The 14,150-nt window shown below is 41.4% G+C and overlaps 1 protein-coding gene across 1 annotated transcript in view; it reads left to right on the top strand.

Annotated features, from left to right (window-relative positions):
* Nucleotides 1-7,907, top strand: part of SYCE2 (synaptonemal complex central element protein 2) — a 45,225-nt gene extending 37,318 nt beyond the window's left edge. The window contains exon 4 of the mRNA XM_077470311.1: nucleotides 6,276-7,907. Within this exon, the coding sequence (XP_077326437.1) occupies nucleotides 6,276-6,470 (195 nt within the window). The 3' untranslated portion in view covers nucleotides 6,471-7,907. The remainder of the gene's footprint in view (nucleotides 1-6,275) is intronic.
* Nucleotides 7,908-14,150: the final 6,243 nt, after the last annotated feature.

Here is a 14,150-nt window from a genome sequence, read left to right as displayed (position 1 = left end):
GGGAAGAGAAGATTGGTAAAGAATTAGAACAATATTTTATGATTAATAACACCGAGAGTATATCATGTCAGAACCTATGGGAGGCCCACAAAGCTTATATTAGGGGGATCCTGATATCAATGGGAGCTAGAAAAAAAAAAGAGAGATTGGAAAAAATTAAAATATTGATTGAAGAAATATTTAGAATAGAGCAACTACATAAAAAACACCTGAATCAAGATAAGGAAATCTTCCAAAAACTTGTAATTAAACGGGATGAATTAAAAACCTTGATGGAACAGGAAACTCAAAAAACGTTTAATCAATTAGACAGGGATAGGTACTATGGAGATAACAAACCTACTAAATATCTAGCAAGAAGATTACAAAAGGTAAAGTCTAGAAATTACATAGGGAAAATTCAGACAAGTAAAGGGGATATGGTACATGGAACAAGTGAGATTGTGGAAATATTTAAGAGTTATTATGAGAAATTATATGCAGTGGATCAGCCAATAGGACTAAAGGTAGAAGAAAAGGACTTAAAAATGGGGGAGTATTTGGAAAGAGCGCGATTATCAAAAATTACTGAAATAGAAATGGAAATATTAGAAAGACCTATCTCTGAGAAAGAATTGGAAAAGGTTCTAATGGATTCTGCCTCGGGTAAAAGTCCGGGCCCGGACGGGTTTACTGTATACTATTTCAAGAAATTTAAGAAAATATTAATACCCCACCTATGCAATTATTTAAATAGACTTGGGCTAGAATATGAAATGAGCGAAGAAGCAAGGACCGCATCTATAACGGTTATACGGAAGGAGGGAAAGGATGAGACTTTATGCTCTAGCTATAGGCCTATATCCTTATTGAACGTCGATACAAAGCTGTTTGCTAAAGTTTTAGCTAGCAGAATGAAGACCTTAATGAATACATTAGTTCATCCCGACCAGGTGGGTTTTATATCCGGAAGGGAGGGAAGGGACAACGGAGTGAGAACATTACTCCTTCTGTCCCAAGAAGAGGAGAGAGGGAGCCCCAGTCTACTCCTGTCGATTGATGCCCAGAAGGCCTTTGACAGGGTAGACTGGGGATTCATGGTCCGAACCTTGGAGGCAATGGGCGTGGGGCCCAAAATGGTTCAAAGGATTAAGACACTTTACTATCACCCAATCTCAAGAATTAAGATTAACGGAACGTTGTCCCCACCCTTTGAGTTGAAAAACGGCACAAGGCAGGGGTGTCCTCCTTTACCCCTGCTGTTTGTGCTGTCCCTAGAGCCTCTGCTTGCCTCGATCCGTAAGGAGCCACTGATCAAAGGAATTTTAATAGGACAAGAAGAGCATAAATTGGCTGCTTTTGCAGATGATGTGCTATTCTATATTAGGGAACCAAGTAATACGATGCCCAAATTAATAGAGGAATTAACACATTATGGCCAACTTTCGAACTTTAAAATCAATCAAGCCAAATCTGTGATACTGAATATCAATACGGGCAAATTGGAAAAAAGTCGGCTGCAAAAAAAATTTTGTTTTCCTTGGCGGAAAGAATTAAATTACCTGGGAATAAAACTTACAATCCCATTAGAGAAATTATTTAAATTCAATTTTGTACCATTGCTAGATGAAATTAAGAAAGAGAGCAATAGATTGGTAAATAGATCACTGTCCTGGATAGGACGGATTAATAGTCTGAAGATGTACATTGTACCTAAGATCCTATATAAATTCCAGATGATCCCCATAGAGATACCGAAGTACTACTTCAGGAAGATCAAGACCTTGTTAGGGGAATTCATATGGAATAAGAAAAAACCTAGAGTCTCCTTCAATACATTGAAGCGAAGCAAAAGCCAAGGGGGACTAGCTGTACCCGATATACAAAAGTACTACAATGCTATTGTGTTGTCGAGATTAATAGAGTGGGTAAAAGAAAATAATAAGGAAAAAAGATGGGTAAATATAGAGAATGTGATGAGTAAAACACAGTTGAGTAAGATAGTTTGGAATCCGCCTAAACACAGGACACTTGACACAGGCACAAACATATTGACACGAAACACACTTAGGATCTGGGACAGGGTCTATAAGCAACTAAATGGGCAATACAATTCTCCACTTATCGAATTAAAAGAGAATGAATATTTTCCTCCAGGGTTAAAAATAAATAGTGGGAATTGGTTGAAAGAGAAGGCACAGGTTCGGGACTTTATAAAAGAAGGAAAGATTTTGTCACTACACGAGTTAAAACACAAAGGGGATTTAGGAAGAATAGACGAGTGGCGGTATCTCCAGCTGGCTCACTTTGTGAGAAGCCTACCACAACCACTAAAAACGGAAGAGGACTGGTCACCTTTTGAAAAGCTTTGCATAGCAGGAAATTCCAAACGGACAATTTCTAAGTTGTATAGGCTCCTGACTGAGGAAGGGGATCTGGAGAGCCCACCTTATATGCAGAAATGGGAAAGGGAAGTGGGCACACAATGTGATAAATGCACACAGAGTAAGATTTTTAAACTTATACATAGTTCCGCAGCCGATAGCAGAACAACGGAACTGAATTATAAATGCATTTCTAGATGGTACGCTACCCCAGACAAAATCCACAAATTTGATCCAAGTAAATCAAGCGACTGTTGGAGAGGTTGTGGGGAATCAGGGACAATGGCTCACCTATGGTGGAATTGTCCTAAAATAAATGAATACTGGAAAAGGATCTTACAATATATAAAAGAAATTACAAATATCTAAATTCCCGAGGATCCATGGGTAGTACTATTTCATGGTACTAGAGAGGAAATGAAAAAGTATCAGAAATCATTGGTGCCACATCTTTTAAATGCAGCCAAAAGATTGATACCAAAAAATTGGCAAAAAGAGGAAAGTCCAGCAACATGGGAATGGATCGATGCGGTGGAAGAGACCTACCGTATGACTAGGCGAAGGGAAAGTCAGGAGGACAAGGGATCGTCAGTAGTAGATATATGGCTAGAGTGGAAAAAATTTAAAAAATCATGGAGCTACGCCGAGCATATAAGAATAGGAGAAGGGTTAAATTTCCACGCATAGGTGGGAGGGGGGGGAGATGGGGGGGTTGGGGGTGTAAGGGAGATGAGAAGGGGATAATTTGGTAGGGTGGGTTTGAAATAGTTTTCTTCTTGTTTGTCTGCATATTTATTTCCCTGGATAATTTTTGTCTTAAAAAAAAAAAAAAAAAGAGAGAGGAATCCTTGTCTGGGATATGAATTAGAAAAATCAATAAAAAAAAAAAAAAAAAAAGATGTCACTAGATGTAATCCACCCCGCTAAAGGCTCTTCACCCCATTTCCATGTGTTAGGAAAGAAAGAAAAGAGCGGGGAGCCGGCCACAATGGCTGCTTGTGTATGACAGCGAGATAGAGAATTGGCAATCACTCAGTAGAGTGGCATGCACCTGAAGGGAGGCTGTGTGGGTTGTCATAGAGGTGAGGTCACGGGTTTAGCATGCCTGCTTTAAACGCATATGGGGCTTTTATTTTAGTGATTGGGTTTACATGTACTTTAACCACCAAGGAACGCTTTTGGCATGCAGAGATGTTAGAGAAATCTCTGTGGTGTCTGAGAATTGCTCACTTTTCTTTATTATGTATTGTCTGCCTCATCTGTTGGGCTGGCGATGAAAGTCATTCAGTGGCCCAGGCAAAAAAAAAAAAAAGGGACACATCTGTCAATGAAAAAAGGAAGGAAATCTGCTCTACAGTGAAAAAACAAATAAATGTGATGCAGCAATTCTAATATATACCAAAAATGCTATATACGTGTATATGAAAAAAGGAAAAAGAGAGAACTGCGCAATCCCTAATATTTCATATTAGGATATAAACCACCCCACAATGAAAAAGGTGCTCAATCTGACTTGAAAATCAAAAATCAAGTCTATTAACTACATGCAAAATATGAAATAACATGCATCATCACCCATTGGTGTAAACATAAACCTATTGATATATACAGGGCCGCTGATAGGCCAGTACAACTGGCCCTGTTGTACCGGGCCTGGCCAGCAGGGGGGGCCCGGGAAACCTGTCCACAGAACTAATTAATATGAAAAAAAAAAAATCCTCCAGCCACCATGACCAAACATCTGTCTGCTTCACCCTCCCCTTTCCCCCGTTACTTTTTGAGTTTTTAATTTTTTTTATTTTGAGCTCAGTATCTGCAGGTGGCGACAGGGGGAGGGACTATTTTTTTCTATTTCGGGCGCGGAACAATGTCTCTTCCGCGCCCACTCCTCATGCTGGCTCAAGTCCCGGCCAGCATGTCGTTTCCTGGCGCCACGGAGTGATTCCTCTCCCTCTGCTCTGAAGCAGTGAAGCGAGCGGGGCCGCCAGTGGCAGAAGAAAAAAAGAAGCAGCTGGCATGACTGGAGTAGTTTATGGACACCAGCACTCTAGGCAGCAGCAGGATCAGGGAAAAAGGGACTCCTGGGGCCAGGTGTGTGGATTCGAGATCTACTAATACTGCAGCAGCATATATATATATAAATATATATATATGTATGTATGTATATGTGGATTTATATATATATGTATATATATATGTATGTATATGTGTATATATATATACATATATACAATATATATATATATGTATATATATCATTTTTTGTTACTTTTTTTTTTTTTTTAAGTAAAAACCAAATACCACCACAAGAAAATAAATATCACTTGTAGACAAGCCTGCACTTTTTTTCAAGGCGAGGTCTGGGGAGGTGCCAAGGATGGGGCTAAAGGAGGGACCAGGGGCAGGGCCAAGCGTGGAACTGAAGGGGGCCCCGTCAGGTAGGCTGTACGGGGCCCCATGATTTCTATCAGCGGCCCTGGGTATATAGCGCTGAGTCTACGTGTACCCAGTACTCAAAAAGAGGCAAATGAAATTTAACACAGTAAAAAATTAGTATAAATTAATATATTAGTAGTATAAAGTCCTTGTGAATTCAACTGAAAAACACCATGTGTCCAGGGGAATTGTCCAAATTCAGACCCTTTGTTGACGTGAAGCAAATTGAGGTGCACCACCACCAAACAGATAACAGTGGCCCCTTACCAGATGCCCCAGTGGGGAGCGCTTTATCATAAATCAGGTCAGGAAATACGTCAGTCTTGAATCATCCGAGACAGGAAACAAACCCTTTGGAGCAGGACTCAAGTGTATTTCAATGGAAAAGCAAAAAGGTCCACCATAGGAAGAAAAAATACTCCAAATAGTGTAAAATCATTTAATAAAAATAAACATAAAAAGAAATGCACTTACAAGAATAAAAGGACACAGGGCATATCATCAAATGGACAAGCGTCGGCCGATCGCGAACTCCAATCGATATCCCATTCAGTAACAGTTCTGTTGAGGCATAAAAGCGTGTCACGCCACCCAACGCGTTTCGTGAAAAGATCACGTCGTCCTGGGGTGTGGGTGACACGCCATGATGCCTCTATTATATAGTAAAAATCTGTCAATGTCTGCCATGCTGCAGTAGAGAGCTGCCCACGTATGGCACACATACATAGAACAGTTATTGGCTGATTGGATCTAAAACAGGCTAATCTGGCATGACAACTGGCCAGTGTGAAAAAAAACAGACAAATGTGTCACACAATAGAACCCGGAGATTAGAACGATGATAGGCTTCCAGCACGTACACTCTTTTTTTTATAATGTCAGGATGAAAACAACTTTGCCTTTTTATTGCGTTCAGTGATAATACATCATAAAACCGTTTCTTCACAGGCCTATGTGCCTTTTTTGAGCACTTAAATTAATTTAGAGATTTTTTTTTTTTTTCTTCTCTGGCATGTTAGTGTAATCCGCTTTCAGCACATTATTCTAACTGCTTTTAATCTCCCAGGAGTGCACAGGTAGCCGGAGCAATTAGTTAAGAAGCTGTACAGAACATCCTCTGCTTTTGATTTAGTGGCAAAGAGATGTTTTACCGCCAGCTGTTAGGAAGAGAAACAAACAGCTTTTAGCAGTCCAGCAACACCATTTGCATCTGAATATCACATTTCCTGGCACCTAAACTGGGGCTGTGCTGTCATTTGGCAAAGCCAGTATTGTGAAAAGCTGCCTCATGCTACTGGCATAAGGGAAATTTATGTGGTCATGCAATTCAGAAGCCGATTTTACTATTGCCATTATTCATTTGGGAAGTTTTGAAGCGTACAATAGAGCAGATTACACCTGTTTTATTTTTTTTGGGGGGGGGGGGTGTTTTAAGTGGTTTTCTTATCCTGTGAACTGTCTCCTTTTCTATGCCAGGTAGAGGTTCTGTGTCAGGCTCTGGAAGAAAAAATGCACCAGCGGTTTGAGCAGAATAACATGCTTCTGCAGGCCAAGATGCAGGAGCTCACCGATGTCATGCAGAGAATCAATCATCTACAGGAAGAGCTCAGACAAGTCTGCAACACCTTGACTACTGTCTATGAAGACCTGGGTTTACAACCAGAAATGTGAAAAGGCAGCAATCCTAAAATCTGCAGGATTTCTACAGCTTTTGTTGTTGGTTTTAAATAGAACTACTCAGGAAGGGATATGGAGGCTTCCATTGGGGACCGCCACGTCACATGGAACAGGCATGCAGCAGGAGATGTTAGAACTGATCTACATGCCAGCAATGGCAGCCTGCATTCTTCCTTCCTGACGGGTTCTTTTTAAAAGTGTTTACAATGTAGGTTTTGTGTGCCAAAAAAAGTTGCTGATCATTTTTATTCATTGTTGACAAGGGCTGTGTTGTATCAGCATCTCACCATGCTATGACAGCACGCGCTCTTCCAGGTTGAAGTATTGCACTGCCGAGATTTACCAGTGTATGGATTGGGAACTTGTGTTGTGCTGCATTGTAAGACACCCCTGGGATTAATAATACACCAGTATAGCACTGTACAGTCATGGAGGACTAAAGGAATCAAGAGGAACATGCAGGCCACCATTGCAGACCTCATCCTGAAACATGCTGGTTTCCTGCAGGTATGCTGACTAGTTTTTGAGTTACTGATCTGAAACAAGCATGCAGATCAGTCTGACTTCACTGGCTGCATGCTTGTAATAAATTGTTGGTTCAGAAAGTACCGAAAGCTGCATTCCAGGTATTCAGCTCCTTTGTAAAAAACAATGAAGGTACACTGTAAAGTCTAGCAAGGTGCATGGCACCTCCTGGGCTTAGCTATATTACTTACCGTATATCCAACAGCTTTATATTACTCCCGGAAGACAGCTATCACTGTATTTCTGGGAGACAAACGCTGATCCTTCTGAACTCTGTATCTTGAACAGGAGAGTCACTGCAGCTGCTATGCCCTCCCCATGTATCAATCCAATTATAGAAGCCTTGGTATTAGTTGAAAACATTCACAAAATACAAGGCTTCTGTGAATGGGCAGCAGAGGGGAGGGACAGGCATAAGTCTGTGCTTCTCTACTCTCAGATCCAAGAGTGTATCTCCAGCAGAGCAATAAACCTGTCAAATGTAAATAATAGAGATAAGCCCAGAAGATGTCACTAGTTCCTTTGGACTTAACTCATAGTGTGCCTTCACTTTTTTTACAAATTGGTTGAATTCCTGGAATTCAGCTTGAAGCCCGAAATAGCTAGTCTGTAACACATACTGTCATTGTCACAGTGGTCAGGAACAGTCGGTGCCAAAGCCACAGGTGATGCTTGGCAGTGATCACACTGCTGGTGAAGCATTATCTTCCAGGGCCTGGATTGCATCATTGACACTGCATCACAGGAGTCCACATTCTGTATGTATGTACTCGGAGAAGAGAGCTGAGGTCTTGGTGGTGGGATATATTGTACTGCACTATACTGAAAATTTGTAATTGTTTTCTTATATAGAATGATTTTAGCATGTTTTATAATAAGCTATTGACATTAAATAGTTAAAATCTCTCATGTTGCTAAAGCTGGCCAATATACTGTGGGGATTTCAGCTTGTTCCTGATGAATCGGACAAAATTTGCTTTATGGGGCAGCACTGTTGACCCCCTACTGCTGATTTCCTTGAAGAAATCGGGCAGACAATTGTCAGCTGAACAGTGTCTGCATCCAATCAGATGCAGCCACTGTTCAAGTATTTTGACAACTGCCGAGCAGGAGGACTCGTCCATCCCCACTTTATAGAATGGATAGAATCTGTTTGATCTTGCAGGCTGAATGAAATACCGTATTTTTCCGTCTATAAGACGCCCCCATGTATAAGACGCCCCCACTTTTGCAACCCAGAATTAAGAAATCCATATTTTAAACAGGTAAAACAGAACACAGTTTTATTTAGTAATTAACTTTTACATACCAGTATATTATGCATCATATTACTTTATTCAACCTCTGTTGCATCAATGTTCTCTTCTTCATCACTAGTTCCAGACAGAATTCTTCTTTTGCATCATTGCTGTCTTCTGAGTCAGTCAACTGTCTCTCTGCAGCTCTATTCCCATGCTCTTTTGCATAGCTAACTACACTGAGTTTAAATTTTGCAGAATAAGACAGTCTCTTACTTTTATTATTCTGTGACATCTTGGGCTCAAAACGCTCTGCTCTCTGCATCTGCGCAGTCTCCACGTCGAACGGGATCGTATCTGCGCACTCTCCACCTCCTCCTCTACCTCCAGCTGACGTCACTAACATATGGCTCGTGATTGGAGGAAGCCGTTCACAAGCTATGACCATCTAGGCACCCGCACGGCTCTCTCCCAGGCTGACTGACCGTGTATAAGACGCTGCTCGAATTTCAGGCTAACAATTTAAGGATAAAGTAGCGTCTTATACACGGAAAAATACGGTAGATCTAGCGGGGTATAGGCAGCCTTAGCCCCTGAAGTATACCTTTCCTGAAAGAAACAAGGCTACTATTTGCTGATCTCCTATAAATGCCAGTTGCCTGCCTGTTAATACTAACCCTTTTGGTTTGTAATACTTTCTCAGTCACCAGTCTGCAGATCAGGAAAGTCAAAAATCATTATCTGAGAACTTTTTTTAAATTCTTTTCACACTGGGGCGTCGGCACCGTCAGAGGAAAAGCGGCGCTTTACCGTAGTTTTTGAGGGGTTTTCAGCTGCTAGAGGGGCACTTTTAACCCCTGCTAGCGGCCGAAAAAAGGTTAAAATGACCCACAAAGCACTGCAGCGTTTTACCAGCAGTTCGGCAGCAGTGCCCATTAATTTCAGTGGGCAGGAGCGATACACTGCTCCAAAGTTGCTGCTTGCAGGAGTTTTTTTTTTAAACATCCTGCCAGTGCATTGCCTCAGTGTGAAAGCCCTCCGGCTTTCACCCTGAGACTGCAGAGGAGCCGTTCTTTAGGCTTTTTATAGGTGCTATTTTTATCCCAAAAGCGCCTGAAAACGCCTCAGTGTGAAAGGGGGGTCTCAAAGATATTCAAAATGACATAAGAAAATATCAAAATAGAGGGTCCACTCAACAGTTCACAACAGATTGGAGGCATTACTGCAGGACGCCAAAGACCTGGAAACATGTATGAACAATACTCAGGACTATTAACATGTATCCTACTAGCAACGGTAGCCAGGAGCACTTATTTTAGACTATTGATCATTACAGGATCAGCATGACAGCCAGGTAACTGCCTTTTTTATATTGAGAATTCAGCAATGTGCGTCTCTGATTTTTCTCTGGAAAGGTTTTCTTTAAAGATGAATTCCAGGGATGGGTATTTTATACAGTTACGCTGATCAAGCTTGAACCAGTGTGACTATGTATACACAATACCTGACCAATGTTCCTGGAAAGCTGGAAATCACTGAAGCAGACGTCACTACTCCAGTGATCACTTGCTTTCTGGTCCCATGCTGTGCGGCTGCCCTGCTGCATTCTTAACACAGGAGGTTGGCTGCTCAGCATGGGCACCATTCAGAGAATGAATGACATCACCAGCCTCTCTCTCCACCTCGTCCAATCAGAGTGGCTGTCCTGTGTTCAGAATGCAGCACAGCAGCTACTTGGCACAGGACCTGGAAGCCACTGGAGATCATTGGAGTAGCGGTGTCTACTTCAGTGATTTCCAGGGGCATCAGCCAGGTATGGTATATGCATAGTACCATTGGTCCAAGCTGGATCAATGCAACTATGTAAAAAAAAATATATATATATCCATAGCGGGAATTCCTCTTTAAGGTTTGTGTACACAGGTACTGTTCTGTGTGTCCATGTCTCATCTATGCTTCTTTGTGTTCTCGGCGAGGAGAATAAAGGAAAACTGCAGCTCCTAATGGTAAAACAGATCTTGCAATGAGTCCTGAAAAACATCTACTATCTCTATGGAGTTTATTTACTAAAGCTGGAGAGTGCAAAATCAGTTTCACTTCTGCAGAGAAACCAATCAGCTTCTGACCTCAGCTTGTTCAATTAAGCTTTGGCAATAAAACCTGGAACCCGATTGTTTTCTGTGCAGAAGTGAAACTGATTTTGCACTCTTCAGCTTTAGTAAAAGAACCCCTATGTGTTTTGCAGGCATCCCTATGCACTGGCAGACATGATTCAATAAACCCTGCGAGCAGCACCTGCTCCACTCATTTCACCCTGCTGAGGACAATGCTTTTCATTTATCAAAGTCTCTTACATAACAACCGTCCGTATTGCCTCTCAGCTACCAAATAAATTAAACTGCCGAACTGGCTGAATCTCAATTTAGATTCAAATGTAGGGCTGGCAGGGGCTTTCTAGTCCGCCAGATTGAGGCTCTAGTACCCAGGAAACATCTGCCACATAGCCCCACTCCAATGTTCTTTGTCTTATACTGCAATTTACTCCACAAAGCTATAGCTTATGTGGTGTTTATCAGAACAAGCTTTTTATTTAGCAATGTGATTTGTTATTTTTAGCTCTCAATGCTTAAAATAACAATTGTCATGTCAAATAATGATTGTTATAGCTTAGTTAATTGAGCCCATGTAACCTTCTCATTCTGCTACAAAGACTGCAGATCTCTGTACATGAACACATTCGTGTTTTCTGTTATTTTTTACATTTTTTTGCATAAAGGCTGATCTTCTATAAATCGAACCTAGGGGCTACACACTGCAGGTGATTTTACAGCTGAAATGTACTAACTAAAGGTCTAACCTCTTTGGCTGGGTTGGGATCCATGCGGTGCAGGACACTGCATGTGATTCTGATAGCAATCGCACCGCATTCCTATTCTAATCATATGCGATGTCTGTGAGGTAGGATTTGTGCCATTCATTTGTATGGCTCAAATTCGCATAATTTGCGAATTCAACCAAAATGTGCAGGACCCTTCTCTCCCCCCCCCCCCCCCCCCCACACTGGAATTGGATCGCATAGGTGTTCACACCTATGCAATCTGGTCAATCACACTGCATTTTGCAAACCATTTTGGGGTATTGGGGTATAACATTGACACCGATGTGGTTCGCGTGAATGCTGTGCAATTTCAATGCAGTGCAGGAAACGCACAGGATTCGCTGTGTTTCCCACACTGCATAGATGTGAACCAAGCCTTACAGAGTTTATGAAATGGCTGGTTATGCCTAAACAAGCACCCTTTAGAAGAACCAATATGACCAGTGCCCAGATCCAGTGTGGGATTCGCAGCAATTCCTGTGTGTTTTCCACGCCACGTCACAATCACACTCTGTTCATACAAACTGCTGCGGGTGTTTATGTTAATTTCACAACACTCCAAAAACAGTTTGTAAAACAGTGTGAACACCCACGTGATCTGATTCCAGTGCCGAAAAAAAAAAAAGGTGCCTGCACCTTTTGTGCAGGTGTGGTGCAGTTTGAGCCATACAAAATGTATGGCCCAAACTGCAAAGAATCGCATTTGATGTGAACAGGAATGCGGTACAATTCCTGTCCAAGTCACATACGGTTACCTGCACCGCCGTAGTGTGAACTAGGACCTAGGATAGGAGCTGAATCAATCAGCATCTGGGCCTCTTCTTCTGCTACCAAACACTGCATAGAAGCGCTAGCAGCAGGCAATGTAAACACGAGGGTCAGTGCTTACATCTGAAGTTAAAATACATCACGGCGCTTTCTGTTAGAATGGAGGGTCAAACGGTGCTATAGCTCCTTCCAGCCTCGCTTTTCAGCGGATCACTGTTGTAGTGATCTTTTGCTGACTGATTGCACCCAGCAGTAGATCACTATTTTCTAGTTTAAATGTTAAAGCCGTGTTCCAGCCACAATTTTTTTTTTTAAAGGCAACAGCTACAAACACTGTAGCTGCTGACGTTTAATAAGGAAACGTACCTGTCCAGTGAGCCCGTGATGTCGGCTGTCCATGGCCAATCCGTCCATTGGATCGGGTGCCAGCGCCGCCATCATAACAAAGGTAAACAGGCAGTGGGGCCCTGCGGCTTCACTGCCCATTTCCTACTGCACATGCGCGAGCTGCGCTTAGTTTTGAGAATCGCCCCGTTTTTTTCTGGGACACACACATGTCTCAGAAGACAATGGGGCAGCTCGCCGAAGAGGAGGAAGCGACGTGAAATAGGAAGAGGCAGATTAGGAAGACTGCCTAGTGAACTATTGCTGCAGCACTGCATGGGGAACTGGATCCAGATCAAGCATCCCCATGAAGGAAAAAAAAAAATATGAATGCACTTAAAAATAAAAAAAATCTAATTTATCCTAGGGTCACACCAAATAGATCGGATGTTATAGGTGACATTTGAATTTACTGCATAATTGCAATTTCATTCAGAATTTTAATGCATTTTAGCACACCTTAACATGATAAAAAAAAAATCAGACATGAAATTTTTAAATGCAGCACTCAGCGACACACAGTATACACCAGGGGTCTTCAAACTATGGCCCTCCAGTTGTTCAGAAACTACAATTCCCATCATGCCTAGTCATATCTGTGAATGTCAAAGTTTTCCAATGCCTCATGGGATCCGTAGTTCCGCAACAGCTGGAGGGCCGTAGTTTGAGGATCCCTGGTATACACATTGTGGTGTGCTGCAGTGCAGGTGCGTTGCCTTTTATTTTAACAGTGAGTTTGGGTGTCATTTAAAAATAATGGCACCACACCGCTTGCATGGGAGTGCAGAGATCACCGTGCATTGCAGTAATGCGCAGTCACACATGCAACAGAAACTTATGAAGACTATTTTGTGGCCCTCTGGACATATCATGGGTCACACTATATTCACCAAGTTGACCACCGCTGGTGTAAGCAATGCAACATCCTTTCTGTAATGTTTTATTGAGTTATATGTAAATACTTTATACCTAGATATCATAAAACACAAGCCTATGGGTATTATCAGGACAAAAGTTACATAAAGGCAAACCGTTTTATTAAAAGCCTAAAAAAAAATAATACTTTAATTCAAATCATAAACATGTTTAAAAGGATTTACATTTATTAATAATTTCAGCGATATTCCAGAAGTACATTAAAGCATTTCTTTCAAAACAGAAACTAGCATTTGCCAACGAGCAAATCGCCATGCCAGCATACTGTGGAAAGGCATGGGTCCAAGACACCCTCCTCAGCAGATAGGGGAGGCATTCCGAGAGTACTCCATTGTCCAACACAAGCACAAAGCAATAAAGGAATTACCCTTTCATAATGCTGCGTACACTATTTTTTATTTTTTTTTGTTCAACCAGCAGTATAACCTGAAGGTTCAAGACTTGCTTTAAAAAGGAGCATCTTTAACCACTTTCAGACCGGACCATTTTGCTGGTAAATGACCAGAGGTCTTTTTACACTTTGGCACTGCGCTGCTTTAACTGGTAATTGCGCGGTCATGCAATGTTGTACCCAAACAAAATTTGCGTCCTTTTCTTCCCACAAATAGAGCTTTCTTTTGATGGTATTTGATTGCCTCTGCGATTTTTATTTTTTGCGATATAAACGTAAAAAGACCGCAAATTTTGAAAAAAAATGATATTTTCTACTTTTTGTTATTAGAAAAATCCAATAAACTCAATTTTAGTCATACATTTAGGCCAAAATGTATTCAGCCACATGTCTTTGGTAAAAAAAAAGTCAATAATTGTATATTTATTGGTTTGCGCAAAAGTTGTCACATCTACAAACTAAGGTACGTTTTCTGGAATTTACGCAGCTTTTAGTTTACGACTGCCTATCTCATTTCTTGAGGTGCTAAAATGGCAGGGCAGTACAAAACCCCC

Source organism: Lithobates pipiens, unplaced genomic scaffold (genome assembly GCF_037356315.1).
Source record: "Lithobates pipiens isolate NorthernLeopardFrog02 unplaced genomic scaffold, aLitPip1_a1.2 Scaffold_8, whole genome shotgun sequence".
Taxonomy (NCBI): domain Eukaryota; kingdom Metazoa; phylum Chordata; class Amphibia; order Anura; family Ranidae; genus Lithobates; species Lithobates pipiens.
The sequence above is the reverse complement of the archived record's forward strand: the minus strand, read 5'-3'. Positions and strand labels throughout refer to the sequence as shown.